General features: G+C 56.2%; 3 protein-coding genes across 3 annotated transcripts; 2 read left to right on the top strand and 1 right to left on the bottom strand.

Moving 5' to 3' along the window:
* The first annotated feature begins 103 nt into the window (after positions 1-103).
* Positions 104-7,434, top strand: SF3B4 (splicing factor 3b subunit 4). Its single transcript, XM_063176569.1, has 6 exons — positions 104-297; positions 682-810; positions 1,900-2,442; positions 3,798-3,992; positions 5,458-5,628; positions 6,987-7,434. Exons 1-6 carry the CDS (start codon positions 264-266, stop codon positions 7,169-7,171), a joined length of 1,257 nt encoding a protein of 418 aa, XP_063032639.1. The 5' UTR covers positions 104-263; the 3' UTR covers positions 7,172-7,434.
* Positions 7,435-9,482: 2,048 nt separating this feature from the next.
* Positions 9,483-21,812, top strand: SV2A (synaptic vesicle glycoprotein 2A). The gene is made up of 13 exons (XM_063176529.1): positions 9,483-9,831; positions 12,154-12,884; positions 13,661-13,841; positions 14,764-14,915; positions 14,995-15,128; positions 15,628-15,717; positions 15,970-16,080; positions 16,185-16,273; positions 16,863-17,027; positions 17,119-17,252; positions 17,906-18,109; positions 18,891-19,050; positions 20,306-21,812. Exons 2-13 carry the CDS (start codon positions 12,305-12,307, stop codon positions 20,487-20,489), a joined length of 2,184 nt encoding a protein of 727 aa, XP_063032599.1. The 5' UTR covers positions 9,483-9,831; positions 12,154-12,304; the 3' UTR covers positions 20,490-21,812.
* Positions 21,813-21,969: 157 nt separating this feature from the next.
* BOLA1 (bolA family member 1) lies at positions 21,970-23,817 on the bottom strand. Its single transcript, XM_063176566.1, is given in 3 exon segments — positions 21,970-23,231; positions 23,233-23,308; positions 23,781-23,817. Coding segments are annotated over 2 exon segments (417 nt in total). The 5' UTR covers positions 23,299-23,308; positions 23,781-23,817; the 3' UTR covers positions 21,970-22,880.
* Positions 23,818-25,571: the final 1,754 nt, after the last annotated feature.

Raw genomic sequence — 25,571 nt, 5'->3', positions numbered from 1 at the left:
GATGGGGATGGGGACACTGCGGGAGCCCAGATCTGGGACCTCCAACACTGAGGGCCCTCCTGGCCGCGAGGGCCGTGTCGCGAGAGAAAGGCCATATCGCGACAGAAGGAAGGGCAGCGGCCCCCCGCCCACACTCAAGATGGCGGCCGCGCCTTCCCCTCACGACACCACTTCCGGTCCCGTCCCGCTGACGCCGTGCTTGCGCGCTGACGTCACGCGCGCGCGTCCGTGCGTGCGGCGCCGCGCGCGAGGAGCGGGATAAGATGGCGGCGGGGCCGATCTCGGAGAGGAACCAGGGTGGGAGCGGCGGCACCGGCCCGGCGGCACCGGGGGCACGGCGGGGCTGGGGCGGCGCTGGGGGCACTCACGGAGACACCGCGGGGGCGCTGGGGAGGCCTTGGGCGCGGCGGGGTGTGCGGGGACGGCGGGGGTGCTGTGGGTACATCCTGAGGGGGGTGAGGGGTCCTTGGTGTATCCTGGAAGGGCTGGAGGGGATTTTGGGCTCCCTGGGACACGGAGGGAGGCGCTGGGGGAGCTCCGGGGTTGTGGTGGGCTGTGGTTTATTCACGAAGGAAAAGGAGGGGTTGGGGGCTCGTGGATTAAGGGCTGATGGGGAAGGGGTTTCGGGGGAAGGGGGTTCGGGTTTGTGGGGGTCCCGGTGCTGATCTCGGTTCCTCGCAGATGCCACGGTGTACGTGGGGGGCCTGGACGAGAAGGTCAGCGAGCCCCTGCTCTGGGAGCTGTTCCTGCAGGCGGGGCCCGTGGTCAACACGCACATGCCCAAGGACCGGGTCACGGGCCAGCACCAGGGTGAGGGAGCCCCGAAAGCGCCGAGCCGGGGCTGGGACTGGGGTGTGGAAAAGGGGGGATCATCCTCTGGCCTCTCTTCGAGCTGGGTTTTATGAGCTCTCAGAGAATCTGTTACACCTGAGATAGCTCTGCTGCATAAAATCAACAGGATGGGTTTTGAGGTGGTGTTGGGAGCAGAAAAAAGGTTTAAAAAAGGCGAAATAAAAAAGGTCTTACAAAGAAAAAGCTGAGCTAAGGGTAAGAGGTTCTTCCTTTTGCTAAACTTCTCAAAAAAGGAATTATTTCCTTTGTTCTCTTCTTTTTTGAGTGAATTACTTAGGTAGGATTTTTTGGCCTCTGTCTGATTGGCAGCCCTAAGTCTGAGGTGAAATCTTAAAAGCCTTATGAGGTGTCTTTGTACAAATTGAGGAGAGAAGCTTCTGAGCTTTTTATCCCTTTTTTAGCAGACAAAGAATAATTTACCCACTCCATCAATGGGATGAGCACATTCCTTAAATGGGGTGCCATGATTTAAATAAAGTGAGGATTTCATCAAGTATTAAGTGGTATTAAAACAAAATCAGGTGGGTTTCAGTGAATGATTAAATGGGGTTTTCAATGAGCTGGAGTCTTAAATCAGGTGGGTGTGTGGGGGGGGATTCTGTCCTGAAATAGTTTTGGGGTCCAGGATTTCTGTCCTGAAATCCTTTTGGGATCCAAGGTTTCTTTCCTGAAATCCTTTTCGGGTCCAAGGTTTCTTTCCTGAAATCCTTTTCGGGTCCAAGGTTTCTTTCCTGAAATCCTTTTCGGGTCCAGGATTTCTGCCCAGGATTTCTGTCCTGAAATCCTTTTGGGATCCAAGATTTCTGTCCTGAAATCCTTTTGGGGTCCAGGATTTCTGTCCTGAAATCTTTCAGATTTCTGTCCAAGATTTCTGTCCAGGGTTTCTGTCCTGAAATCCTTTTGGGGTCCAGGATTCCTGTCCAGGATTTCAGCCCAGGGTTTCTCTCCTGAAATCCTTTTGGGGTCCAGGATTTCTCTCCTGAAATCCTTTTGGGGTCCCCCCTGAGATGCCTTTGAGGTGTGTTGAGCCCTTTTGGGGTCCCCCAGGCTACGGCTTCGTGGAGTTCCTGAGCGAGGAGGACGCCGACTACGCCATCAAGATCATGAACATGATCAAGCTCTACGGCAAACCCATCCGCGTCAACAAGGCCTCGGCCCACAACAAGAACCTGGACGTGGGCGCCAACATCTTCATCGGCAACCTGGACCCCGAGATCGACGAGAAGCTGCTCTACGACACCTTCAGCGCCTTCGGCGTCATCCTGCAGACCCCCAAGATCATGAGGGACCCCGACACGGGCAACTCCAAGGGCTACGCCTTCATCAACTTCGCCAGCTTCGACGCGTCGGACGCGGCCATCGAGGCCATGAACGGGCAGTACCTGTGCAACCGGCCCATCACCGTGTCCTACGCCTTCAAGAAGGACTCCAAGGGCGAGCGGCACGGCTCGGCGGCCGAGCGGCTGCTGGCGGCGCAGAACCCGCTGTCCCAGGCCGACCGGCCCCACCAGCTCTTCGCCGACGCGCCGCCGCCGCCCACCGTCCCCACGCCCGTGGTGACCGCGCTGGGGCCCGGCGTGACGCCGCCAGGTGGGTGACACCGCCAGGTGGGTGACACCTCCAGGTGGGTGACAGGGTGGGTGACACCTCCAGGTGGGTGACACCTCCAGGTGGGTGACAAGGTTGGGTAAAAGGTGGTGGCACCACCCCAGTTGTGTTTTCAGGGGTGCCCCGATGAAGGGAGGAATGATGTGTCTGACTGTGTGTTCTCAGAAGGCATATAACATAACATAACATAACATAACATAATATAACATAATATAATATAATATAATATAATATAATATAATATAATATAATATAATATAATATAATATAATATAATATAATATAATATAATATAATATAATATAATATAATATAATATAATATAATATAATATAATATACTATAATATACTATACTATAATATACTATACTATAATATACTATACTATAATATACTATAATATAATATATATTTTACATACTATTAATATATTATATATTTTATATATAATATATATTATTATGTAGTATATATTATATATTACAAATATATTATATTTGTATTATATATATTTGTATTATATATATAATATATAATATATAATATATAATGTATATATAGTATAGTATATTACACTGTTATATATACATTATATATTATATATATTATATTATATTATATTATATACATTATATATAATATAATGTATATAATATATATTATATATAATTTTTTACATAACATTAATATATTATATATACTAGATATATACTATATATTATATATTATAATGCAAATATATTATATTATATCATATCATATAATATCATATTTTCTGTCATATGATACTATATTATATGACATTATATTATACTAAACAATATAGGTGAATATAGAAGGTATAAAATATATTCTAGATAGAATTTATATATTCTATATAGAATATATAGTTGAGTGGAGAATTTAGAATATATAAAAATAACATGCTGTACTAAAGAATACAAAAAAAATACTGAATGCTAAAAATATAATACTAGAATATAGAATATATAGAATGTATCTATATTCTATGTGTTCTATGTATTCTATATATTCTGTGTTGAATATATAGAATAAATAGTTGAATATAGAATTTAGAATAAATAAAAAATACCATACTATATTAAAAATACAGAAAAGACACTTACTGAATGCTAAAAAGACAATAATTAATAGAATATAGAATATATAGAATAATAATTCTATATAGAATATATATTCTCTATAGAGTATATATTCTATATTCGATATAGAATATATAGTTGAATACAGAATTTAGAATATATTAAAATAGCCTAGCAGAAGGATTTTTCACTAAATTTGCCCGTGACATAAATTTCCCCCGTTTGCGTTGCAGGCCTGCCTCCCCCCGGCTCGTTCCCGCCGCCGGTGCCGCCGCCGGGGGCGCTGCCCCCCGGGATGCCCCCGGCCATGCCCCCGCCGCCGATGCCCCCGGGCGCCGGAGCCCCCGGGCCCCCCTCGGGAGCTGCCCCTGCTGGGGGGCACCCCCCTCACCCGCACCCCTTCCCGCCGGGAGGGATGCACCACCCAGGTACGGGGCTGCCGGGGCTGGGGAGCCTCCTCTTCTTGGCTTTCATTCCCTTTTCCCTTTTCCTTTCCTTTTCTTTCTCCTTTCCTTTCTGTCTCCTCTCTTTTCTTCTCTCTTTTCTCTTCTCCTTTCCTCCTCTCCTTTCCCCTTCCCTTCCCTTCCCTTCCCTTCCCTTCCCTTCCCTTCCCTTCCCTTCCCTTCCCTTCCTTTCCCTTCCCTTCCCTTCCCCCTTTGCTTCTCTCTTCTCTCCTTTCTCCCTTTCCTTTCTCCTTTCTCCCTTTCCTTTCTCCTTTCTCCCTTTCCTTTCTCCTTTTTCCTTTCCTATCCTCTCTCCCTTTCCTTTCTCCCCTTTTCTCTCCCCTTTTCTCCTTTCCTCTCCCCTTTCCTCTCCCCTTTCCCTTTCTCCTTTCCTCATCCCTTCCCTCCAGTTCCTGCTAGACACTTGAAACCATTCAAACATAAACGAAATAACTTCGTTTCTGAATTAGAACTAATTAACTGACTGGTCCATTTAAAGAATTAAGCTCATGGCATCCAATAATTACCGAAATAGTGAAATACAGTCTGAGCGGGGGTTGTGATTGCTGAAGGATGTGTGGAATTCAGGAATTTGCTGCTGTCTGGGAGGCACCAGGGCAGGGAGAGGGTGGGGAGGTGTGGGAGGCAGGGACACAGGAAGGGAGGAAGGCAGGAGCTGATTTTGGCATTAATAATTGAATTAAACCCCTTTTTTCCCTGATTCCCCACATTTTGGCCCCGTGGTCCTGGGAAGGAGCTGTGTCTGCATCTCAGCTCTGTGCTCAAAAGCACAAATTCTGTGAAATGTGCAGTTTAATCATTCTCTGGGATTTGTTTGATCCTGTGGCTCCAGAGCCACCCTAATTAGGGAGCTTTGTGTGATCCTGCTCTGGCCATGCCAGGAACAGATGCTGCAGGGCCTGAGCAGAGCCAATTACACCTGAAAGGGAAAACCAGGCTCAGGAGGAAACAAATCATTTATTTGTGGGGTTTTTTAAATGGGATAATTGACAGAAAGGAAGTTTGGGGGAACCCTGACTGCTCCAGTCAGAGCAGGGCAACCTCCAGCTTTGGATTGCTTTGGGAACTTGTCCAAATTCTGCAGGGATGGGGATTCCTCACTGTCCCAGGGCTGCACACACTCTATTCCCATCTTTTCCCACCCACTTGCATCCAAACCCTTTCCTTTTACTGTAAACTCTGTGTTCCCTTCTCTTTAACCCCTTCTTGGCAGCAGAAACCCCCTCTGCGCCCATGATTTCCAGATCCAGCTGGAATTCCAGATCCAGCTGGAATTTGGGTTCCTGGGGGTGCGCAGAGCTGCTTCCCTTCTCTTTAACCCCTTCATGGCAGCAGAACCCCCCCTCTGCACCCCTGATTTCCAAACCCAGCTGCAATTTTGATTCCTGGGGGGGGCTCCCTGGCACCCCTAACTCCATCCTCCCCCCAGGAATGCCACCCATGCAGGTGCACCACGGCCCCCCTGGCATGGGGCAGCACCACCCAGGACCACCAGGCTCAGGAGGGCAGCCACCCCCCAGGCCCCCCCCGGGAATGCCACACCCTGGACCCCCCCCCATGGGGCTCCCCCCTCGGGGGCCACACTTTGGGTCTCCAATGGGTGAGTGGGGTCTGGTTTTGGGTGGGGAGGAGGAGGAGGAGGAGGGGTGTGGAGCAAAGTCTGGGGGATCTGGCACCCCCCCCAACACTTTGGGGTGTTCACAGGGGTTCCTCATTGTAACCCTGTAACCCCCCCCATGGGGAGATCCACATTTTTGGGGTGGTTCTGGAAGTTTTGGGGGTCTTGGGAGCAATTCCTGATTTTGGGGAGTGTGTGCCAAGCTGGGAGGGGGCACTCCTGGGTGTGGGTGGGGTGGGCACCTCCAGGGAATTTTGGGAGGTGGGTTTGGATCATGTTCCTGCAGGGGCTTTGGGGGGCTCTGTCCTTTCTCCCCTGTCCCCCTGCCCCGTTTTTGGAGCAATTCCTGATTCTGGGGGGTGTTTGCCAAGCTGAGAGGGGGGCACCCCTGGGTATGGGTGGAGTGGGGTGGGCACCTCCAGGGAAGTTTGGGAAATGGGTTTGGGGTTGGATCATGTTCCTGCAGGGGGTTTGGGGGTTTTTGTCCTTTTTCCCCTGTCCCCCTGCCCCATTTTTGGAACAATTCCTGGTTCTGGGGGGTGTTTGCCAAGCTGGGTGTGGGTGGGGTGGGGTGGGCAGCTCCAGGGAGGTTTGGGCTGGTAGTTCATGTTCCCCCAGGGGTTTTGGGGTCTCTCTCCCCCATCACTGACCCCCCCTGTCCCCTGTTTTTGGGGCAATTCCTGGTTCTTTGCCAAGCTGGGAGGGGGCACCTGCTGCATGTGGCACCCCTGGGTGTGGGTGGGGTGGGGTGGGCACTACCAGGGGAGTTTGGGAGGTGTTTTTGGGCTGGTGGTTCATGTTCCCCCAGGGGTTTTGGGGTCTCTCTCCCCCATCACTGACCCCCCTGTCCCCTATTTTTGGAGCAGTTCCTGGTTCTGGGGGGTGTTTGCCAAGCTGGGTGTGGGTGGGGTGGGGTGGGCACTACCAGGGAAGTTTGGGAGGTGTTTTTGGGCTGGTGGTTCACGTTCCCCCAGGGGTTCTGGGGTCTCTTTCCCCCGTCACTGACCCCCCTGTCCCCTGTTTTTGGGGCAATTCCTGATTCTGGGGGGTGTTTGCCAAGCTGGGTGTGGATGGGATGGGGTGGGCAGCTCCAGGGAGGTTTGGGCTGGTAGTTCATGTTCCCCCAGGGGTTTTGGGGTCTCTCTCCCCCATCACTGACCCCCCTGTCCCCTGTTTTTGGGGCAATTCCTGATTCTTTGCCAAGCTGTGGGGGGCACCTGCTGCATGTGGCACCCCTGGGTGTGGGTGGGCAGCTCCAGGGAGGTTTGGGCGGGTGGTTCACGTTCCCCCAGGGGTTTTGGGGGTCTCTCTCCCCCTCACTGACCCCCCTGTCCCCACAGGTCACCCCGGGCCGCTGCCGCACCACGGGCTCCGCGGGCCCCCCCCGCTGATGCCACCCCACGGCTACAATGGGCCCCCCAGGCCCCCCCCCTACGGCTACCAGAGGGTCCCCCTGCCCCCTCGGCCGGCCCAGAGACCCCCGGGGGTGCCCCCACGAGGGCCCCTGCGGGGACCCCTGCCCTGAGAGCGGGGGCACCCTCTGCTCCCCACCCCTGCCCAGCCCTTGGGGTCGACATTCCCACTCCTGCCCAGGGCTGGGGGCCGTGCCCTGCTCCTCCCTTCCCTCCCCATTTCTGCCCCCCATTTGTTTTTATAATTTTCCTCCCTCTCCCCACCTCCTCCTGTTTCTCTGGAAGCTTTTCCAAGCTCCTTTTTACTGGATTTTTGTTGGTTTTGTATGGAAAGCAGTGGCCAACCACTTGCAAATAAAGGACTTAGGAACCAGAAGGGTTTCTGGAGTGGGACTGAGATGCATTCCCTGCTTTGGGAAGAACCAGGGCTGGAGGGATTTGGGGCAGAGCTGAGCCATGGTCTGATCCCTGCTCCACCTGTGAGCCTGGAAGAGCTGCTCCAAGGAATGTCTGGATTCCCATTCTTGTGCTGCCCAAATCCAAGGAGTTGAGGTTGGACTCTGGAATATTTTGGTGCCAAGGTTTAGCCAAAGTCAAACATTCCCCTGGGAAATCTTCAAACCCCTTTTCCTGCCCCTGGGCAATGGCAGAGCCCCCAAGAGCTGGGAGTTTGTGGGGGGACATAGAAGTGGGAATTTGCTGCTTCCTTCCTTCCTTCCTTCTTCATCCCTTCTTCATCTTCTTACAGCCAGGTGGGAGCCCTGGATGGGGTGGAAGGGGAAGGTTGGAAGCCCCTCCTGATCCTTCACATGCAGAAATGTGGGGTTGCTGGAATGAGTGGGTTTAGGGGTGGGAATGGGGGTTCCCTGTGGTGCTGAAGAAATCTCCAGTATCCAGAGAATCCTGTCTGGATGCAGGGAGCCCCAGGGTGGCACTCCCTGCTCCTCAGTGCTGGAAACCACCAGGATCCCCCCAGGGCAGCCAATCTTCCTGCATGGACACCACCACCACTACCATCATCATCATCATCATCATCATCCCCTTCTCCCCTGCAGGCACCCACTGTCACCCCATTTTATCCCCTCATCCCTGGTGTTCTGTCATTCCCAGTTACATCCTCTCTTCCCCATGACTGCAATCCTTTGTCAGCCCTGATTTTCTCCCTTTTTCCTCCCATTTCACCCCAGTTTTTATCCCATTCCCCTCATCTCTTTCCCAGTTACATCCTCTCTTCCCCATGACTGCAATCCTTTGTCAGCCCTGATTTTCTCCCTTTTTCCTCCCAGTTCACCCCAGTTTTTATCCATTCCCCTCAGCTCTTTCCCAGTTACATCCTCTCTTCCAGTCCTTTGTCAGCCCTGATTTTCTCCCCTTTCCTCCCATTTCACCCCAGTTTTTATCCCATTCTCCTCATCTCTTTCCCACATTTTGGTCTGGATGGGGCTGTCAGGACAAGAGGAGCCATTCTGTGTCCTCCTGCCAGCCCCGTTCCCTCTGATGATCCACAAAACCACCCTGGGGGCTCAGTGGTGGCACATGAGTCACAGGGTGCCTGAGGATGTGGCACTCCTTCCTTGTCCCCTCCTGTGATCCTGGAGGGCACAGCCTGGAGATCCTGGTGCTGCCCATTCCTCCTGTGCCAGCTTTGCCCTGCACTTCCACCCCTCTTTTAGGTTTTTTTTTTTTTTTATTCCTAACTATCAATGTCACAATTTGCTTCTCAGCTCGTGGATTTCTAAATCCTTCCCAGTGCTTCCCAACCCTTCCCAGACTGGTCCCCATCCCTGTTTTTTTTCCAGTCTGAGGGGTGAAAATGCTGATCCTGATGGATCCCGACAGAGCGTGAGGCTTTGGGGTTGGCACCCTGGAATTTGGGGAGGGATGCAGGAGAAGGTTGGGGCTCTGGGAATGTTGGGGTGCAGGATGAGGGGGCTCTGGGAATGTTGGAATTCCAGTAAAGGGGGTCAGGGAGGATTTTTCTTGTGGGGTCACCTCAAACTCCCCCCACTCTGAGCTCAGCCAATCCCAGGAGCACCCAGCACCCCCCAGCCCTTTTTGGAGGTTTTGGGGTTTTTTATTTTTGCAGCTCCCAATTTCCCACCCTCAGCAATCCATCCATGAGAAACGGGGGTGGCTTTGGACATCCCGTGCTGCAACGTGCATCTCCAGCCCTAAAAATTCCCTTAAAAAAAAAAAAATAAAAAATCCATCGCGGCGGGGGGAGGTTTGTGTGTCGCGCTGTAGCCTCGGGGCCGCGTCTGAGCAGCCCAGGCGGGGACGATTTGATCCCAAAAATTCCCGATCCAGCCCCGCGGAGGCCGTGACTCAGCCGTGACGGGGGCGGGGGCGGGCTGAGCATCACCGGCAGCTCCGGGAGGGCCCCGCTCGGTGCCCCCCACCCCTCCCGCACCTCCCCTCCATCCTCATCCTCCTCCATCGCGGCTCTCCATCGCGGGCACCGCGATCCCCGGGAGCTCCGTTTGCGCATCCCGGGGGCTCCGGCGCTGCTCCCCCGCCCCGCTCCCGGTGGGCCGAGCCCCCCGCCCCCGCCGAGCCCCCCCCGGTTCTCGGTTGATCCCTCCCTTGCCGGGGCTGCGCCGATGGACTCTCCCAGCGCTCCGTGTGTGCGGCGGAGGCTGCGGCGTTAGCGCTGCTACCCGGGAGCTGCGGCCGCTGCCGGAGCATCCTCTTCATCTCCTTCATCCCCGGAGCATCCTTCCTCGGCGGAGCATCCCCCCGGCAAGGAGCTGGAGCGGGGCGAGGGCTGAGCCAGGTAAGGGGGGACAATAAATGGGTTTATAGCCCGCATCCCCCCCCTCCCCGCGGCGTTAATCGGAGCCGCTGATGGATTCGGGGTTCGGCTTCTCCTTCCCCACTTGCTGTGGCCATTTTGTCCTGGAGAACCTTCCCGGGGGCCGGGCTCTGCCTTTGGAGGTGCGTTTTTGGGGGGCTCCTCTCACCCCCCGCCGCAGAGCAGCCGGAGGGGATCGGGAATTCGCCGCAGGGATGGGAGGGGAGAACCGGGGGGGATTTGGGGAAGGGGTGACGGGGAGGGGGATGTTGGGGGGTGACCTTGGACACGAGCGATTCCCAACTCTTCCCCATTGTCGCCATGTTCCTGGCGTTCCGCAGGGAGCCTGGGGGCTGAGGGGGGGTTTGGAGGGGGGGGGGGATGCTGCCCCCTCATTTTGGGGACTCTCGGGGCTTTTGGGGTGCACGGCTTCATCCATCCTCGGCTCGTCTCGGAGGAGGCAGCTCCAGAGCCGATAACCTTGTGCGGAGCTGTCCAACGCCACGGCGGGGCTGCAGGGCCAGCGCCGTGCTCAGCCCCCCCAAAATGGGGATTTCTGGGGGGCTCTCCCTGGCTCCCACATTTCAGGGATTGCGGTCTGGGGGGGTTCTGGCCATCCCGTGCGATCAAACCCCCCGATCTCAGCCAGCTCCGGCTCCTGGCGTCGGCTCGGCCGCTCGAGGCTCCCCGGTTCGTCGGTGCGGCCGCTCTCTGTGACAGAGGCAGCCGTGACCTTGCTCCCCCAGCCCATCCTCTTCCTCACCGCGCTGCCAGGCTCTCCCTGCTCCCCTCCCGCCCCCCAGCACCTCCCGGGCTGGGCAATGCCGGCCCCACACGGGGAGATTGCAAAGGGAACCTCGAGCCTGGCTGGAGCGGAATGACCTTGGTGATGGATCCGGGAGCCCCGGGGAGGGGACCGGGGTCTCCCTGCTGCCAGAGGGGGGAATTTGCAATTTTGCCCTATAAAACCACGGCCTGTCTGTGCCGGGGAGTGGGGGCCCGTGCTGTGCCGCAGCCCCCCTCCCTGCAGGCTTCCCAAATTCTAAATTTAGCGTCCCTGCGTGCCCTGTCCCCTCTCCTGGCCAGGGGGGGACGCGTCGCCGGCTGCGTCCCTGCGCTCCCAGCTCCTTCCCGCCCGGCCAGAGACAAAAATAGCGCTGGGGGGGGGGGTCACGGCAGCCCCCGAGGGTGGAGGAGCAGCAGCACCGGGGGCTGGGGGGCTGCGGGCCCGTCCCTGTCACGAGCCGAGCCGGGCTCTGTGCAGCGGGGGTGGGACGCTGGCATGCGAGGGGACAAGGAGATGGCACCACCCGCGGGGATCTGCGTGTCCCTCTGCTGTCCCTCTCCTCGTGGTGCCCCCGAGCCCCCTGTGGCCGGGCCAGCACGTGCCAGGGCTGGCGTGTCCCGCAGTAAATCCTGCCTGGCAGCTCCTGCAGCCAGCGTGGCCTGGCACGCTCGGGTCGTTGGCACTCGAGGGCTCCTCTGAGGGGCTCCTGCACCCTGGGGCACCCAGCCAGGGCGGTGCTGGGAGGGTTTGGGCACCTCCTGACCTCCTCATCCTCCCTGTGGTGCCCAGGGGATTGGGGAGCTTCGGTCCAGAGCTTGCTTTTCGGGGTGACTCGCAGTCCTGGGGATGTCCCTGCCGTCCCCCTGTGCTTGGGGATGGGGGCAGCAGGGATGGATCCAGGGGGACTGGGGGCAGCTGGAGCCCCCCAAGTGAGGGGAAGGGGCTGGCGTGGAACCAGCATCTCCCAGCCTGTCCCCACCCCAGACCCCACCTGCTGCTTCACCAGGGGGTCCCCAAATCACAGAATCCCAGAATAATGAGCTTGGAAAAGACCTCTGAGATCATCATCCAACCTATGCCCTGACACCTCAACTATAGCACCAAGTGCCATGTCCAGTGTTTATTTAAACACATCCAGAGATGGTGATTCTACACCTCCCTGGGAAGAGCATTCCAGTACTTTATTATTCTTTGGGTGAAATTTTTTTTCCTAATATCCAACTGGGAAGACAATTCCACTACTTTGTTATTCTTTGGGTGAAAATTTTTTTTCCTAATATCCAGCAGAATATTTTTCCTAATATCCAGTAGAATTGTCTTCCCAGTGGAAGACAATTCCAGTACTTTATCATTCTAAATCTTTTTTCCCAATACCCAACCTATCCCTTCCCTGACGCAGTTTGAGTCTGTGTCCTCTAATCCTCCTGCTCCAGTCTGAGACGGAGAAAAAGCGCAAAGTGGCACTCGGGGGCCAGCACCGCCCAGCTCAGCCTGGTTCTGTCTGCTGGGCTCCCCAGGTCCAGGCTGGCATCCCGGGCGCTCCCACCCCCCATTCCATGGATGGGTAGCTCCAGCACCCCCGTCCCCTCCCCGCGGGCCTGAGGGCGCAGCCCCCGCAGCAGAGACCCCGCAGCAGCCGCAGCAGCCCCGCGCAGCCCCCAGGGCACCATGGAGGAGTCGTTCCGGGACCGGACCGCCTTCATCCGCGGCGCCAAGGACATCGCCAAGGAGGTGAAGAAACACGCGGCCAAGAAGGTGAGCAGGGGCATGGACCGAGTGCAGGACGAGTACACCCGCCGCTCCTACTCGCGCTTCGAGGAGGAGGAGGACGATGAAGACTACGCGCCCCAGGACGGCTACTACAGAGGGGGCGAAGGCGCCAACGAGGAGGAGGGGGTGTCCAGCGACGCCACGGAAGGCCACGACGAGGAGGACGAGATCTACGAGGGCGAATACCAAGGGATCCCGCGGCAGGAGTCGCTGAAGGGCGGGGAGCGCCTGGGCGCCGCGGCGGCCGCCGGAGCCTTCGACGACACCGAGGGGCAGCGGAGGAAGGACCGGGAGGAGCTGGCGCAGCAGTACGAGCTCATCCTGCAGGAGTGCGGCCACGGCCGCTTCCAGTGGACCCTCTACTTTGTCCTGGGCCTGGCCCTGATGGCGGACGGCGTGGAGATCTTCGTGGTGGGCTTCGTCCTGCCCAGCGCCGAGAAGGACATGTGCCTGTCCGACTCCAACAAGGGCATGCTGGGTGAGGAGAGGGGCACGGAGAGGGGTCTGGGGGGATCAGGAGGGTCAGGGGGAGATGTGGAATGTAGGGGGACATGAGGATGCATTGAGAAGCACAGGAAGGTGGGGATGGGGAAGGACATGGGGGGCTCAGGAAGATTTGGGGGGGGTCATAGGGTCTGTGGAAGAACACAGGAAGAATTGGGAGACCATGGGGACCAGGAAGGGATGTGGGATCCAGGAAGGGATGTGGGGACCAGGAAGGGATGTGGGATCCAGGAAGGGATGTGGGGACCAGGAAGGGATGTGGGGACCAGGAAGGGATGTGGGATCCAGGAAGGGATGTGGGATCCAGGAAGGGATGTGGGATCCAGGAAGGAATGTGGGGTCCAGGAAGGGATGTGGGGCTCCCACCATCCTCCTCCCAGTCCCACACTGCTCCCCACATGAGCAATGCCTGAAATTTGGGCTGACCAGTGGATGCTGAGGCTGGGTTTGGGGGGAGGCTTTGTTCCATTGGTTCCCCCCTTCTCTGTGATGCCTGCCGGAACCTGACACCCCCCAAAAACCCCAAATCCCTGAGATGTGGCAGTCTTGGGACAGGGTCAGGGCTGGGTGAGGGGGTCCTGGGGTCCCACAGTCCCTGAGCAGAGCAGGGGACAACAGAGAATTCTGTCCCCTCTCCAAAATTTCGGGGAGAGGGTCCCAAACCCGAGGATGCTCCCCTTGCTCCAGCTGACCCGGGGCGCAGGTCCCCGTGTCCCCCAGCCCTGACCTCGCTGTGTCCCCCTTCCCCAGGGCTCATCGTGTACCTGGGCATGATGGTGGGCGCGTTCGTGTGGGGCGGGCTGGCCGACCGGCTGGGCCGAAGGCAGTGCCTCCTCATCTCCCTCTCCGTCAACAGCGTCTTCGCCTTCTTCTCCTCCTTCGTCCAGGGCTACGGCACCTTCCTCTTCTGCCGCCTGCTCTCGGGCGTGGGGTAAGGGGGCCCGGCTGCTGGGCTGGCTTCCTTCGTGCCCCAGAACAAGGGAGGAATGAGGAATCTGATTCTGTGTTCTCATGAAGCTAATTTGTTATTTTATGATGCTATATTATATTATTATACCATATTATATTAATATTAACTACACTATAAAATACAGAAAGGATAGTTGCAGGGGGGGCAGTTGTTGTATTTGTGTTCCCCCCAGACAAAGGAAGGAAGGATGAATCTGATTCTGTGTTCTCATAAAGCTAATTTGTTATTTTATGATATGATATGATATGATATGATATGATATGATATGATATGATATTATATTATATTATATTATATTATATTATATTATATTATATTATATTATGATACTATATTATATTAATATTAACTATACTATACTAAAGAATACAGAAAGGATACTAGCAGGGGAGCAGCTGTTGTATTTTTGTTCCTCCCAGATGAAGGAAGGATGAATCTGACTCCTTGTTCTCATAAAGTTAATTTATTATGATACTGTATTATATTATGATACTATATTATATTAATATTAACTATACTATACTAAAGAATACAGAAAGGATACTTAGAGGAGGTTAAAAAGATAATAATGAAAAACTCGTGGCTCTCTCCTGAGTCCTGATACAGCTTGACCCTGATTGGCCAAAGAATCAAAACTCTCACAGCTGAATCCAATGAAACATCCACCTGAGGGTAAACAACCTCCAAAGCAGCAAAACACAGGAGAAGCAAATCAGATAATTATTGTTTTCCTTTTCCTCTGAGGCTTCCCAGCTTCCCATTAGAAAACTCCCGGGTGAAGGGATTTTCCCAGAAAATGTGAATGTCCCGCAGGGGCCGATCCCCGCTGCGTGCGGGTGTGCTGGGGCAGGGGCTGACGCTGCTCCCTCCCCTCCATCCCCAGCATCGGCGGCTCCATCCCCATCGTCTTCTCCTACTTCTCGGAGTTCCTGGCGCAGGAGAAGCGCGGGGAGCACCTGAGCTGGCTCTGCATGTTCTGGATGATCGGGGGCATCTACGCCTCGGCCATGGCCTGGGCCATCATCCCGCACTACGGTAGGAGCCCTGGGCTGGTGGCACACGGGGGGTGAGCCGGGGCTCGGCCCCACCACCGTGTCCTGTCCCCCCTGTCCAGGCTGGAGCTTCCAGATGGGCTCTGCGTACCAATTCCACAGCTGGAGGGTTTTCGTCCTGGTCTGCGCCTTCCCCTCGGTCTTCGCCATCGGGGCGCTCACCACCATGCCGGAGAGCCCGCGCTTCTACCTTGAGGTGGGCTCTGGGGGGGCATTCAGGGGGGATTTGGGGTGCATCGGGGACCTGGAGTGGGGGACGGCTTGAGGATCCTCAGGAAGGGACACCCAGGTTAGGATGGAGATGGGGCAACCCAGACAAAGGTGGTGAGGCCTGGACAGGAAGACCCACATGGGTTTTGGAGAGTGGCGGAACTGGGCAGGAACCCCAAAGTGGATGATGGGACCCTGAGAAGGTGATGAAGATGATGGAGGGATCCCTGGGTGGGTGGTGGGACCCAGAGGGATGGGGAGACCCTGAGAAGGTGATGAAGATGATGGAGGGATCCCCAGGTGGGTGGGTGGCAGGACCCAGGTGTGTGGTGGAACCCAGAGGGATGGGGAGACCCTGAGGAGGTGATGAAGATGAAGATGATGGAGGGTTCCCTGGGTGGGTGGTAGGACCCAGCTGATGGGGGGGTCAGGGTTCAGATGTGGGGTGTCCCAGGGTGACCTGGGACCTGTCCCTGCCCTCACAGAACGGGAAGCACGACGAGGCCTGGATGGTGCTGAAGCAGGTCCATGACACCAACATGAGAGCCAAGGGCCACCCCGAGAGGGTCTTCTCGGTAAGGACCACCCAGAGCTGACCCCCCTGGGCTCCCCAGCACCCCAAGTGAGGGTGGGGTGTCCTCCAGGAGCTGGGGTGCAATTCCCACCTTTGGGAAAAGCACCACCAGGGGAATGCTGCTGTAACAGGTGGGGAAACTGAGGCACAACTAGGTGCTGGTGGAGTATTTGGGTGCAAGGAGTGAGGTTTTGGGAGCAAGGAGTAAAGTTTTTGGTGGCTTCCTGGTGTCCCCAATCTGTCCCACCCACAGGTCACCCACATCAAGACCATCAAGCGGGAGGACGAGCTCATCGAGATCCAGTCGGACACCGGGACGTGGTACCGGCGCTGGCTGGTCCGATGCCTCAACCTGTCCCAGCAGGTGAGGCCGGGGCCACCCAGGGCTCCCCGTGCCCCCGTCACCTCCCGTGTCCTTGTTTGTCACCTCCTGTGTCCTTGTTTGTCACCTCCTGTGTCCCTGCGCAGGTCTGGAGCAACTTCCAGCAGTGCTTCGTGCCCGAGTACCGGCGGGTGACGCTGATGATGATGGCGGTGTGGTTCACCATGTCCTTCAGGTGCTGCGGGGTGGGGTGGGGTGGGATCCATGGGATGGGATGGGATGGGATGGGATCAGTGGGATGGGATGGGATCAATGGGATCAACGGAATGGGATCCATGGGATGGGATCAATGGGACCAGTAGGATGGAATCAATGGGATGGGATGGAATCCATGGGATCAATGGGGTGGGATCCATGGGATGGAATCAATGGGATGAGATGGGACAGGATAGGATGGGATCACTGGGGTGGGATGGGATCCATGGGATGGGATGGGATGGGATGGGATGGGATGGGATGGGATGGGATCCGTGGGCTGGGAGGGGATGGGAGAGGATGGGATCAATGGGACAGGATGGGATGGGATCAGTGGGATGGGATGGGATGGGATCCACGGGATGGGGTAGGTTGGGATCAGTGGGATGGGATCAATGGGATCAATGGGATCAACGGAATGGGATCCATGGGATGGGAGGGGGCAGCACGGAGTGGGATGGGATGGGATGGGATGGGATGGAACGAGCATCCCTGGGATAGCCCTGGGAGCCCCGGGGCAGCTCTGGCAAGCCCAGGTGTGTGGTGCCCGCTCACCCCTGTCCCCGCAGCTACTACGGGCTCACCGTGTGGTTCCCGGACATGATCAAGCACCTGCAGAGCATCGAGTACGCGTCGCGCACCAAGCTCTTCACGCGCGAGAAGGTTCGGCACTTCACCTTCAACTTCACCCTGGAGAACCAAGTGCACCGTGGTGGCGAGTACTTCAACGACAAGTGAGCGAGGGGAGGCTGGGCCTGGCCTTGCTGAGCTCGGGGCTGAGCTTGGGGGGCAGCTGGGCTCTCCTCCCTGTCCCTCCCCGTGCAGGTTCATCGGGCTGAAGATGAAGTCGGTGACGTTCGAGGACTCGCTCTTTGAGGAGTGTTACTTCGAGGACATCACTTCCAGCAACACCTTCTTCAAGAACTGCACCTTCATCTCCACCGTCTTCTACAACACAGGTGGGGCAATGGGATCCCTGGGAGGGGGTGACCCACCAGGGTGTTCCCCAGGGTTTGGATGGAGATGAGGGTGAGCCACCAGCAGGGAGGAAGGTCAGGAAAGGAAAGCCCCCAGTGGCATGATGAAGTTGGGGTGGTAGAGATAACTTGACCCTCCAGGGTTTTGATGAAGATGGGGCTGGGCCACCAGCTTGGAGGAAGGTCAGGAAAGCTCTCAGTGCCATGATGGAGTTGGAGTGGTAGAGATAACCTGACCCACCAGGGTTTTGATGGAGATGGGAGTGAGCCACCAGGTTGGAGGAAGGTCAGGAAAGTCCTCAGTGCCATGATGGAGTTGGAGTGATAGTGATAATGTGACCCACCAGGGTTTTGGTGGAGGTGGGGGAGGACACCAGGTTGGAGGAAGGTCCCCAGTGGTGTGATGGACTTGGTGTGGTAGAGATAACCTGACCCACCAGGGTTTTAATGGAGATGGGGATGGTTGAAGGAAGGTCCAGCTTGAAGGAAGGTCCTCAGTGGCATGATGGAGTTGGGGTGGCAGAGATAAGGACCAGGGTGGCCCTCAAGGGGGTGGTGGACCCACCAGATGTGGTGGGATGGGCCAGCAGGTGTGCACGGTGATGGGGTGACCCCGTGTCCCCACTGTCCCCCAGATCTGTTCGAGTACAAGTTCATCAACAGCCGGGTGGTGAACAGCACGTTCCTGCACAACAAGGAGGGCTGCCAGCTGGACTTCAGCGACGACAACAACGCCTACATGATCTACTTCGTCAGCTTCCTGGGCACCCTGGCCGTGCTCCCCGGGAACATCGTCTCGGCCCTGCTCATGGACAAGATCGGCCGCCTGCGCATGCTGGGTGGGCAACGGGACCCCTTGGTGGGGCTGGGGGGTCCTGGAGGTGCCTTCAGCCCAAACCAGGCTCTTGATCTTCTTGAGCCACCACCGTCACCTTTGCCCTGGTGTGTCACCCTACTTCCATCACCCTTTGAGGACTTTCTTCATCCTCCTTCCACCTGTTGGTCGCCTCCATCTCTGGTGACCTCTTGGGGACTTCCTGGTGGGTCACTCCCATCTCTTGACCCACCACCATCGCCTTTACCCTGGTAGGGTAAAGTCCATCAACCCTTTGGGGACTTTCCTGATCCTCCTCCCACCTCCATCTCTGGTGACCTCTTGGGGACCTCCTGGTGGGTCACCCCACCTCCATCATGCCCTTTCCTGATCCTACTCCCACCCACTGGTCACCTCCATCTCTGGTGACCTCCTGGTGGGTCACCTCCATCTCTTGAGCCATCACCTTTACCTTGGTGGGCCACCTCACCTTCATCCATCACCCCTTTGAGGACTTTCTTCATCCTCCTTCCACCCGTTGGTCACCTCCATCTCTGGTGACCTCCTGGTGGGTCACCCTCAGCTCTTGATCCATCACCTTTACCCTGGTGGATCACTCCACCTTCATCCATCACCCCTTTGGGGACTTTCCTGATCCTCCTCCCACCTCCATCTCTGGTGACCTCTTGGGGACCTCCTGGGGACCTCCTGGTGGGTCACCCCCACCTCCCTGTCCCCTTCGGAACTCTCAGCGCCACCTCGTGCCTCAGTTTCCCCGCGCTCTGACGTGTCCACGTGTCCCCCAGCTGGCTCCAGTGTCATGTCCTGCATCAGCTGCTTCTTCCTGTCCTTCGGGAACAGCGAGTCTGCCATGATCGCCCTGCTCTGCCTCTTTGGGGGGGTCAGCATCGCCTCCTGGAACGCGCTCGACGTGCTCACCGTGGAGCTCTACCCCTCCGACAAGAGGTGGGGGCACGGGGTGGAGGTTTTGGGGTGCAAGGAGTGAAGTTTTGGGCGCAAAAGGTGCAGTTTTGTGTTTGAGGAGTGAAGTTGTGGGTGGTAGGTGGAGGATTTAGGTGCTGGGTGGGGCTGTTGAGTGCAAGGAGTGAAGTTTTGGGTGCTGGGTGGGAGGTTTGGGGTGCTGGGGTGCCCATTTTGGGGTTCGGAGTTACCATTTTGGGGTTTGGATTTTCCATTTTGGGGTGCTGGGTGCCAAATTTAAGGGTTTCGAGTTCCTATTTTGGGGTGTTGGATGCCCATTTAAGGATTTTGAATTCCCATTTTGGGGTGCCAGGGTGCTGGATGCCAATCTAAGGGTTTTGGCTTCCCATTTTGGGGTGCTGGGTGCCCATTTCAGGGTTTAGACTTCCCATTTTGGGGTGCCAGGTGCCAATTTAAGGATTTTGAGTTCCCATTTTGGGGTGTTGGGTGCCCATTTAAAGGTTTGGGGGTCCCATTTTGGGGTCTTGGATGCCCATTTCAGGGTTTAGAGTTTTCCATTTGGGGGATTTTGAGTTCCCATTTTGAGGTGCTGGGATGCTGGGTGCCCATTTAAGGGTTTGGAGTTCCCATTTTGAGGTGCTGGGTGCCCATTTAAGGATTTTGAGTTCCCATTTAAGGCTCTGAGCTCCCATTTTGGGGTTTTGAGTTCCCATTTAAGGATTTTGAGTTCCCACTTTGGAGTGTTGGGGTTCCCATTTTGGGGTTTGGAGCTCCCATTTTGGGGTTTGGAGTTCCCATTTTGGGGTGTTGGGTGCCCATTTAAGATTTTGGAGTTCCCATTTTGGGGTGCTGGGTGCCCATTTAAGGATTTTGAGTTCCCATTTAAGGCTTTGAGCTCCCATTTTGGGGTTTTGAGTTCCCATTTAAGGATTTTGAGTTCCCACTTTGGAGTGTTGGGGTTCCCATTTTGGGGTTTGGAGCTCCCATTTTGGGGTTTGGAGTTCCCATTTTGAGGTGCTGGGTGCCCATTTAAGATTTTGGAGTTCCCATTTTGGGGTGCTGGGTGCCCATTTAAGGATTTTGAGTTCCCATTTAAGGCTCTGAGCTCCCATTTTGGGGTTTTGAGTTCCCACTTTGGTGTCCCAGGCGCCCATTTCACCCCTGCAGGTGCCAATTTCGTGGTACCACCTGCCCCGTGCAGGTACCCCCCTAGGCTTGGCACCCACCCCTTCCCCTGGGGGCTGCCCTCACCAAGCCCAACCCTCCTCATCCTCCCCAGGACGACGGCCTTTGGCTTCCTGAACGCCCTGTGCAAGCTGGCAGCCGTGCTGGGCATCAGCATCTTCACCTCCTTCGTGGGCATCACCAAGGCCGTGCCCATCCTCTTCGCCTCAGCTGCTCTGGCCCTGGGCAGCTCCCTGGCCCTCAAACTGCCCGAGACGAGGGGGCAGGTCCTGCAGTGATGGGGGGCTGGGGGAGAGGGACCCCCCCCCTTTCCCTGGGGTACCCCCCAAAATCCAGCATTTCCCCCCCACCCCGTCCATCTCCTCGTGCCCCCGGGGTTAGTTCTGCGTTAGACACTGTGAAACGTCTTCTTGGAGCATTTGGGGTCTTTTTCATTTGCACTTGGACCCCCCCCTCACCCCAAAAAAATCCCTCTGTACCCCCAAAACCTCCGTGATCCCTTGGACTCCCCCCAGAATTCCCCCCTGACCCCCAATTCTCCCACCCCAGTTTCTTTTCTTGGTGTCACCCCTGTGTGAGTTGCTGCTCATTCCTGGGGGGCTTTAGGGGGACGGGATTTAGGGGGGGCCCCGATCCTCTGAACCCCCCCCCCCCCCAAATCTCTGTGCACCCCCAAATCCCTGCTGAGCCAAGGAGGATGAAGCAGGGGGAGCCCCCTGTGCCTCAGTTTCCCCAATCCCCAGCAGGGTCCCCCCAAACCCCCACAGATTTTTGTGGGGGGGGGCAAAAGCCCTTGGGGTACTTTGGGATGGGGGGGGGAGCAGAAAATATTGGGGTGCAGCTCCCTTTGGGGGGGTGCAGGAAATATTGGGGTGCAGCTCCCTTTGGGGGGGTTCACCTCCCTTTGGGGGGTGCAGCTCCCTTTGGACCCCCTTGACAATTTTAGGGTGCCCCCCCCCCCTTTAAAGCACATGCCCCCCCCCCCCCAGGATGCCCCAATTTTTGGGTGCCCCCCACCCCAATTTTCAGGGTGCAAAGCACAGCCCTCCCTGTCCCCCCCATTTGGGGTGCAGCAGTGGGGGACCCCCAAAACTGCCAGTTAGGGATTTTTAACTGATTTTTAAAGGATTTTCCCCAGTTTGAGGGAGGCTGGTGTGGGTCAGGGGGGGGTTCAAGGGGAGGGGGGGGCTCCCTGCACCCCCTTTTCCTTCTCCCTGCACCCCAAGTCCCCCCCACATCCCTTATTAACAATCCCCTTTTTCCTCCCCCCCACCCCAAAACCACCAGCGGTTTGCAAAGCACAAACAGCCCCTAAACCCCCCCCCCAAAAAAAAAAAAATCGGGGTGCAAGGGGTCCCCAGTGCTCAAATCGGGGTTCAGGGGGGGTCCCAGTGCTGTGCCCCCTCAAAGTTTGGGGTTTGGGGGGGTTCCTCATGCTCTGCCCCCTTCCCACAGGGTGGGGCAGAGCTGGGGGGCCCCCCCAGCCCCAGGGTAGCCCCCCCCCCCATTCCAAGCAGCCCCCCCCGTGTGCTTTGTCCCCTCCTTGGTGTAGCTGGTCCTTGGGGGGCCCCCCCCCGGCCCCCCTCCGTAGCTCTGTCGTGCCGTGCTGTAGTTTCAGGTGTTTGTAAATTAATTAAAATGGAAAAAAAAAAAAAATCCATCCAAAAAAAAAAACAACCATCCCCCCCCACGAAAAAAAAAGCATAAAATAATTACCAACAACCCCCCCCCCTCCAAAAAAATCCAGGATTCTCCAGCTGCCCACAGAACACTTTAATTTAAATTAATTCATTAATGCAGATTCAATGGGAGGGACACCCCAAAAATCCCCCATAGGGTGGGAGCAGGGTGGGGGTGCTGGGTTGGGGCAGAGCGTCACGGGGGGGGGGGTCACCCCAATTATTTTTGTCCCCTCCCAATGCTGAAACCAGGGTGGGGGTCCCAGGGGCCCCATGTTGTTCCTGGGGGGGGGGTCCACACAGTTTTTGTGGGGGTTCTTGGCAGCCCCACATTGTTTTTGGGGGGTCCTGGTGTTCCTGGGGGGGTCCTGTGAGCCCCACGTTGCTCCTGGGGGGGGGTCTTGGTGTTTCTAGGGGGGGGTCCTGGTGTTCTTGAGGGGGATCCTGTGAGCCCCACGTTGTTCTTGGGGGTCCTGGTGTTCCTGGGGGGGTCCTGGAGCTCCACACAGTTTTTGGGTGGGGGTCCTGGCAGTCCCACGTTGTTCTTGGGGGGGTCCCAGGAGTCCCACGTTGTTTCCTGGGGAGTCCTGGTGTTCCTGGGGGGGGTCCCAGGAGCCCCACATTGGTCCTGGGGGGGTCCTGGCAGCCTCACACAGTTCTTGGGGTGTCCTGGCAGCCCTATGTTATTCCTGGGCGTTCCTGTTGTTCCTAGGGGGTTCCATGAGCTCCACACAGTTTTTGGGGGGCTCCCATGAGCTCCACGTTGTCCCTGGGGGGGGGGTTCCTGTTGTTCCTGAGGGGTCCCAGCATCCCCACGTTGTTCCTGGGGGTTCCTGTTGTTCCTGGGGGGGTCTCGCGTTGTCCCTGGGGGTGTCCTGTTATTCCTCGGGGGTCCCTGTTGTTCCCGGGGGTCTCCTGGCAGCCTCACACAGTTTTTTTGGGGGGGGGTCCCAGCATCCCCACGCCGTTCCCGTGGCTCTCCCAGCGCCGTCACTGCTTCCCCGCCGCCTCCTCCTCCTCCTCCTGGCCAGCCCCGCGCCGTTTCTCCCTCTTGGACCCCCCCAGGCAGGGGGGCGCGGGGGGGTTCTGGGGGTCGCTCTGCCACTGCTCGGGGGTGCGGGCCGTGACCTGCAGGGCGTGCAGGGGCCCGGCCAGCTCGGCCCGCAGCGCCTCGTGCACCAGGCGGTGCCGCTGCAGCGGCGACAGCCCCGCGAAGAGCGCGCTCACCACCAGCACCCCGAAATGCGTCTCGGCGCCGGGGGGGCCCCCGTGCCGCGGGGAGTCATCGCGGACCTCCAGGTGCGTGGGCTGCAGGGCGGCGGTCAGCTTGGCACGGATGGTGGCGGGCTAAGGGCCCGCCCGGGCCACCCATGGCAGCGGCCGCGGCGGCGAGGAGGGCACCCCGCATCGGGGAAGGGCTGGAACAGAGAGAGAGGGGGGAATTAGGGGTGCAGGAGGGGACCCCGCATCGAGGAAGGGCTGGAACAGAGAGACAGGGGGATTAGGGGGGTGCAAGGGGAAAAACCCCCCGGACCCCCAGGAGAGGACCCCACATCAGAGAAGGGGACAGGGATGGGGATGAGGGGTTCGGGAGGGGAGAACACGGAGAGGTGACTTGGGGGGGCTCTGCCGGGTCAGGCGCTGTTATTGGGGGGGTTTGGAGGGGCTTGAATGGGTAATAAGGGGGGAGCTGGGGGCTGGAATGGGGAATAAAGAGGGGCTGGGGGGCGAGGACCCTCCTTGAACAGCCCTTGCCCCGGGAACAGCACGGGGGTGTCCCGGCGACCTTTCAGGCCCGGAGCTCTCGGAAAGGCCCTGACCCCCCGCTCAGAGACCCCCCTGTACCCCCGATCCTCCCACAGGGCACCCCCCGGCACAAGCAGATGCTACCGGAGTCCCCAAAGCCTTCGGTTCCCTCACGGTCCCCCCCGATCCCCTCACGCTCCCCTCACGGCCCTCACCGCTCCCGCAGTCACGTGACACCGCCGCAGCCGCGCCACGTGACTCAACCCGCCCAATCACCGCAGGCGGCGTATGCTCCGCCCATTCAACAAAACCACGCCCCCTTTATCCTTATATGGTTGTCTGGCGGAGACTGGGGTGTGGGGGCGTGGTCAGGCGTGCTTGAGGGACACGGGGACGTTTTATCTCTCCTCATTTTTTTTCCTTATTATTTTCCTAATTTCACCCTGATTTTTCCCAGATCATCCCGATTTTCCCCACTTTATCCTTAATTTTCCTACTTTTATCCTGATTTTTCCATATTCATCCCTATTTTTCCATATCCACCCCTATTTTCCAGCACCACCCTCATGTTTTCCAGATTCACTCTCATTTTTTATTTCTCCCCATTTTTTACTAATTTCATCCTGATTTTTCCGAGGTCATCCTGATTTTTCTGGTTCATCCTGATTTTCCTACTTTTATCCTGATTTTTCCATATTCACCCCTATTTTCCAGCAACGCCCTCATATTTTCCAGATTCACTCTCATTTTTTATTTTTCCTCATTTTTTCCCTTGTTCTTTTCCTATTTCATCCTGATTTTTACCCAGACCATCCTTAATTTTCCAGGTTCACCCTCTTTTTCCAAGTTTGCCCTTATGAGATTCCCTAAAAACTAAAAGAATGGGGATCTTCTCTTATTTCTTCTTCCTTTTTTCTTGGTTTCTATGTCAATCACCTTGGTAGGAAATCCTTTCAGGGGTGAACATGGATCTCAGACTTCTCTGTGGCTCACAGAAATCGCTTTAAAACCTCTCCCACACCTGGAGAACCCTCAGGACGGGCAGCTCTGAGGGATTCCATACCCACCGCACCCATTTCTCCGTGTGTGCTTGGGAAATCTTGGCTCTCCCTTCCCCTCCCCACTGGAATTTGCCTTTTGGGATCCAAAATCCCCCCTGGCTATTTTTAAAGTGCTCCCGGAGCCCACTCAGCCCCTGCTCTCCCCTGTCAGAATTTTCAGCTGTTTTTTCCTCCCTCTGGGTGGCAACAGCCGGGATTCCCTCCTCATTCCCACCCTGACCAAGGACCAGGATTTTCCTCTGGATTTGGGGGGATTTGGTGGCATTTTCTGGGGTAAGGGGAGTGCTGGGATCCTTGGATGAGGTGTGGGGATGGAGGGATGGAATTTGTGCTTGGGATGGGATTTGTTTCCTTTATTTCTGGAGGAATGGGATTATTTCATTTATTTATTATGGAGGAATGGGGTTTGTTTCCTTCATTTCTGGAAGAATGAGATTATTTCCCTTATTTATGGAAGGATGGGATTTATTTCCTTGATTTCTGGAGGAATGGGATTTATTCCCATTATTTCTGGAGAAATGGGATTTATTTCCTCCCAAGCATGGCATGGAAGGAGGAGTGCATCCTTTGGGACTGATTGTGCATCCTGGAAAGAGGAGGCATCCACTCTTCCAGCTCTCTGGCAAACGCTGATTTCCCCAAATTCTTCTCTTCCCACCCCAACCCCAGAGCCCTCCTGGCCTCAGCTGGGCACCAGGATTTGCTCCCTGCAGGTGGAAAACAGCAGGAGCTTGGCTCGGGAGCCAGAAGGATTTCCTGGATTGTGTTCCCAAAGGGATTTGTGGGCAGTGGAATGCTGAGGGACCCAACTTCCCACCCCTGTCCTCTGAAATGGACCTGGAAAATCCCAGGATTGGACATTCCTGACCATTCC

The sequence above is a fragment of the Melospiza melodia genome, chromosome 25 (assembly GCF_035770615.1).
Source record: "Melospiza melodia melodia isolate bMelMel2 chromosome 25, bMelMel2.pri, whole genome shotgun sequence".
NCBI lineage: Eukaryota > Metazoa > Chordata > Aves > Passeriformes > Passerellidae > Melospiza > Melospiza melodia.
The sequence above is the reverse complement of the archived record's forward strand: the minus strand, read 5'-3'. Positions and strand labels throughout refer to the sequence as shown.

Bases quoted from the DNA above. Each gene is read 5' to 3' on its own strand.
- SF3B4 (XM_063176569.1), top strand. From the start codon at position 264: ATGGCGGCGGGGCCGATCTCGGAGAGGAACCAGG. The intron at 811-1,899 runs GTGAGGGAGCCC...GGGGTCCCCCAG, and splicing joins GGTCACGGGCCAGCACCAGG to GCTACGGCTTCGTGGAGTTC. The intron at 2,443-3,797 runs GTGGGTGACACC...TTTGCGTTGCAG, and splicing joins GCCCGGCGTGACGCCGCCAG to GCCTGCCTCCCCCCGGCTCG.
- SV2A (XM_063176529.1), top strand. From the start codon at position 12,305: ATGGAGGAGTCGTTCCGGGACCGGACCGCCTTCATCCGCGGCGCCAAG. The intron at 17,028-17,118 runs GTGAGCGAGGGG...CTCCCCGTGCAG, and splicing joins GGCGAGTACTTCAACGACAA to GTTCATCGGGCTGAAGATGA. The intron at 19,051-20,305 runs GTGGGGGCACGG...CATCCTCCCCAG, and splicing joins CTCTACCCCTCCGACAAGAG to GACGACGGCCTTTGGCTTCC.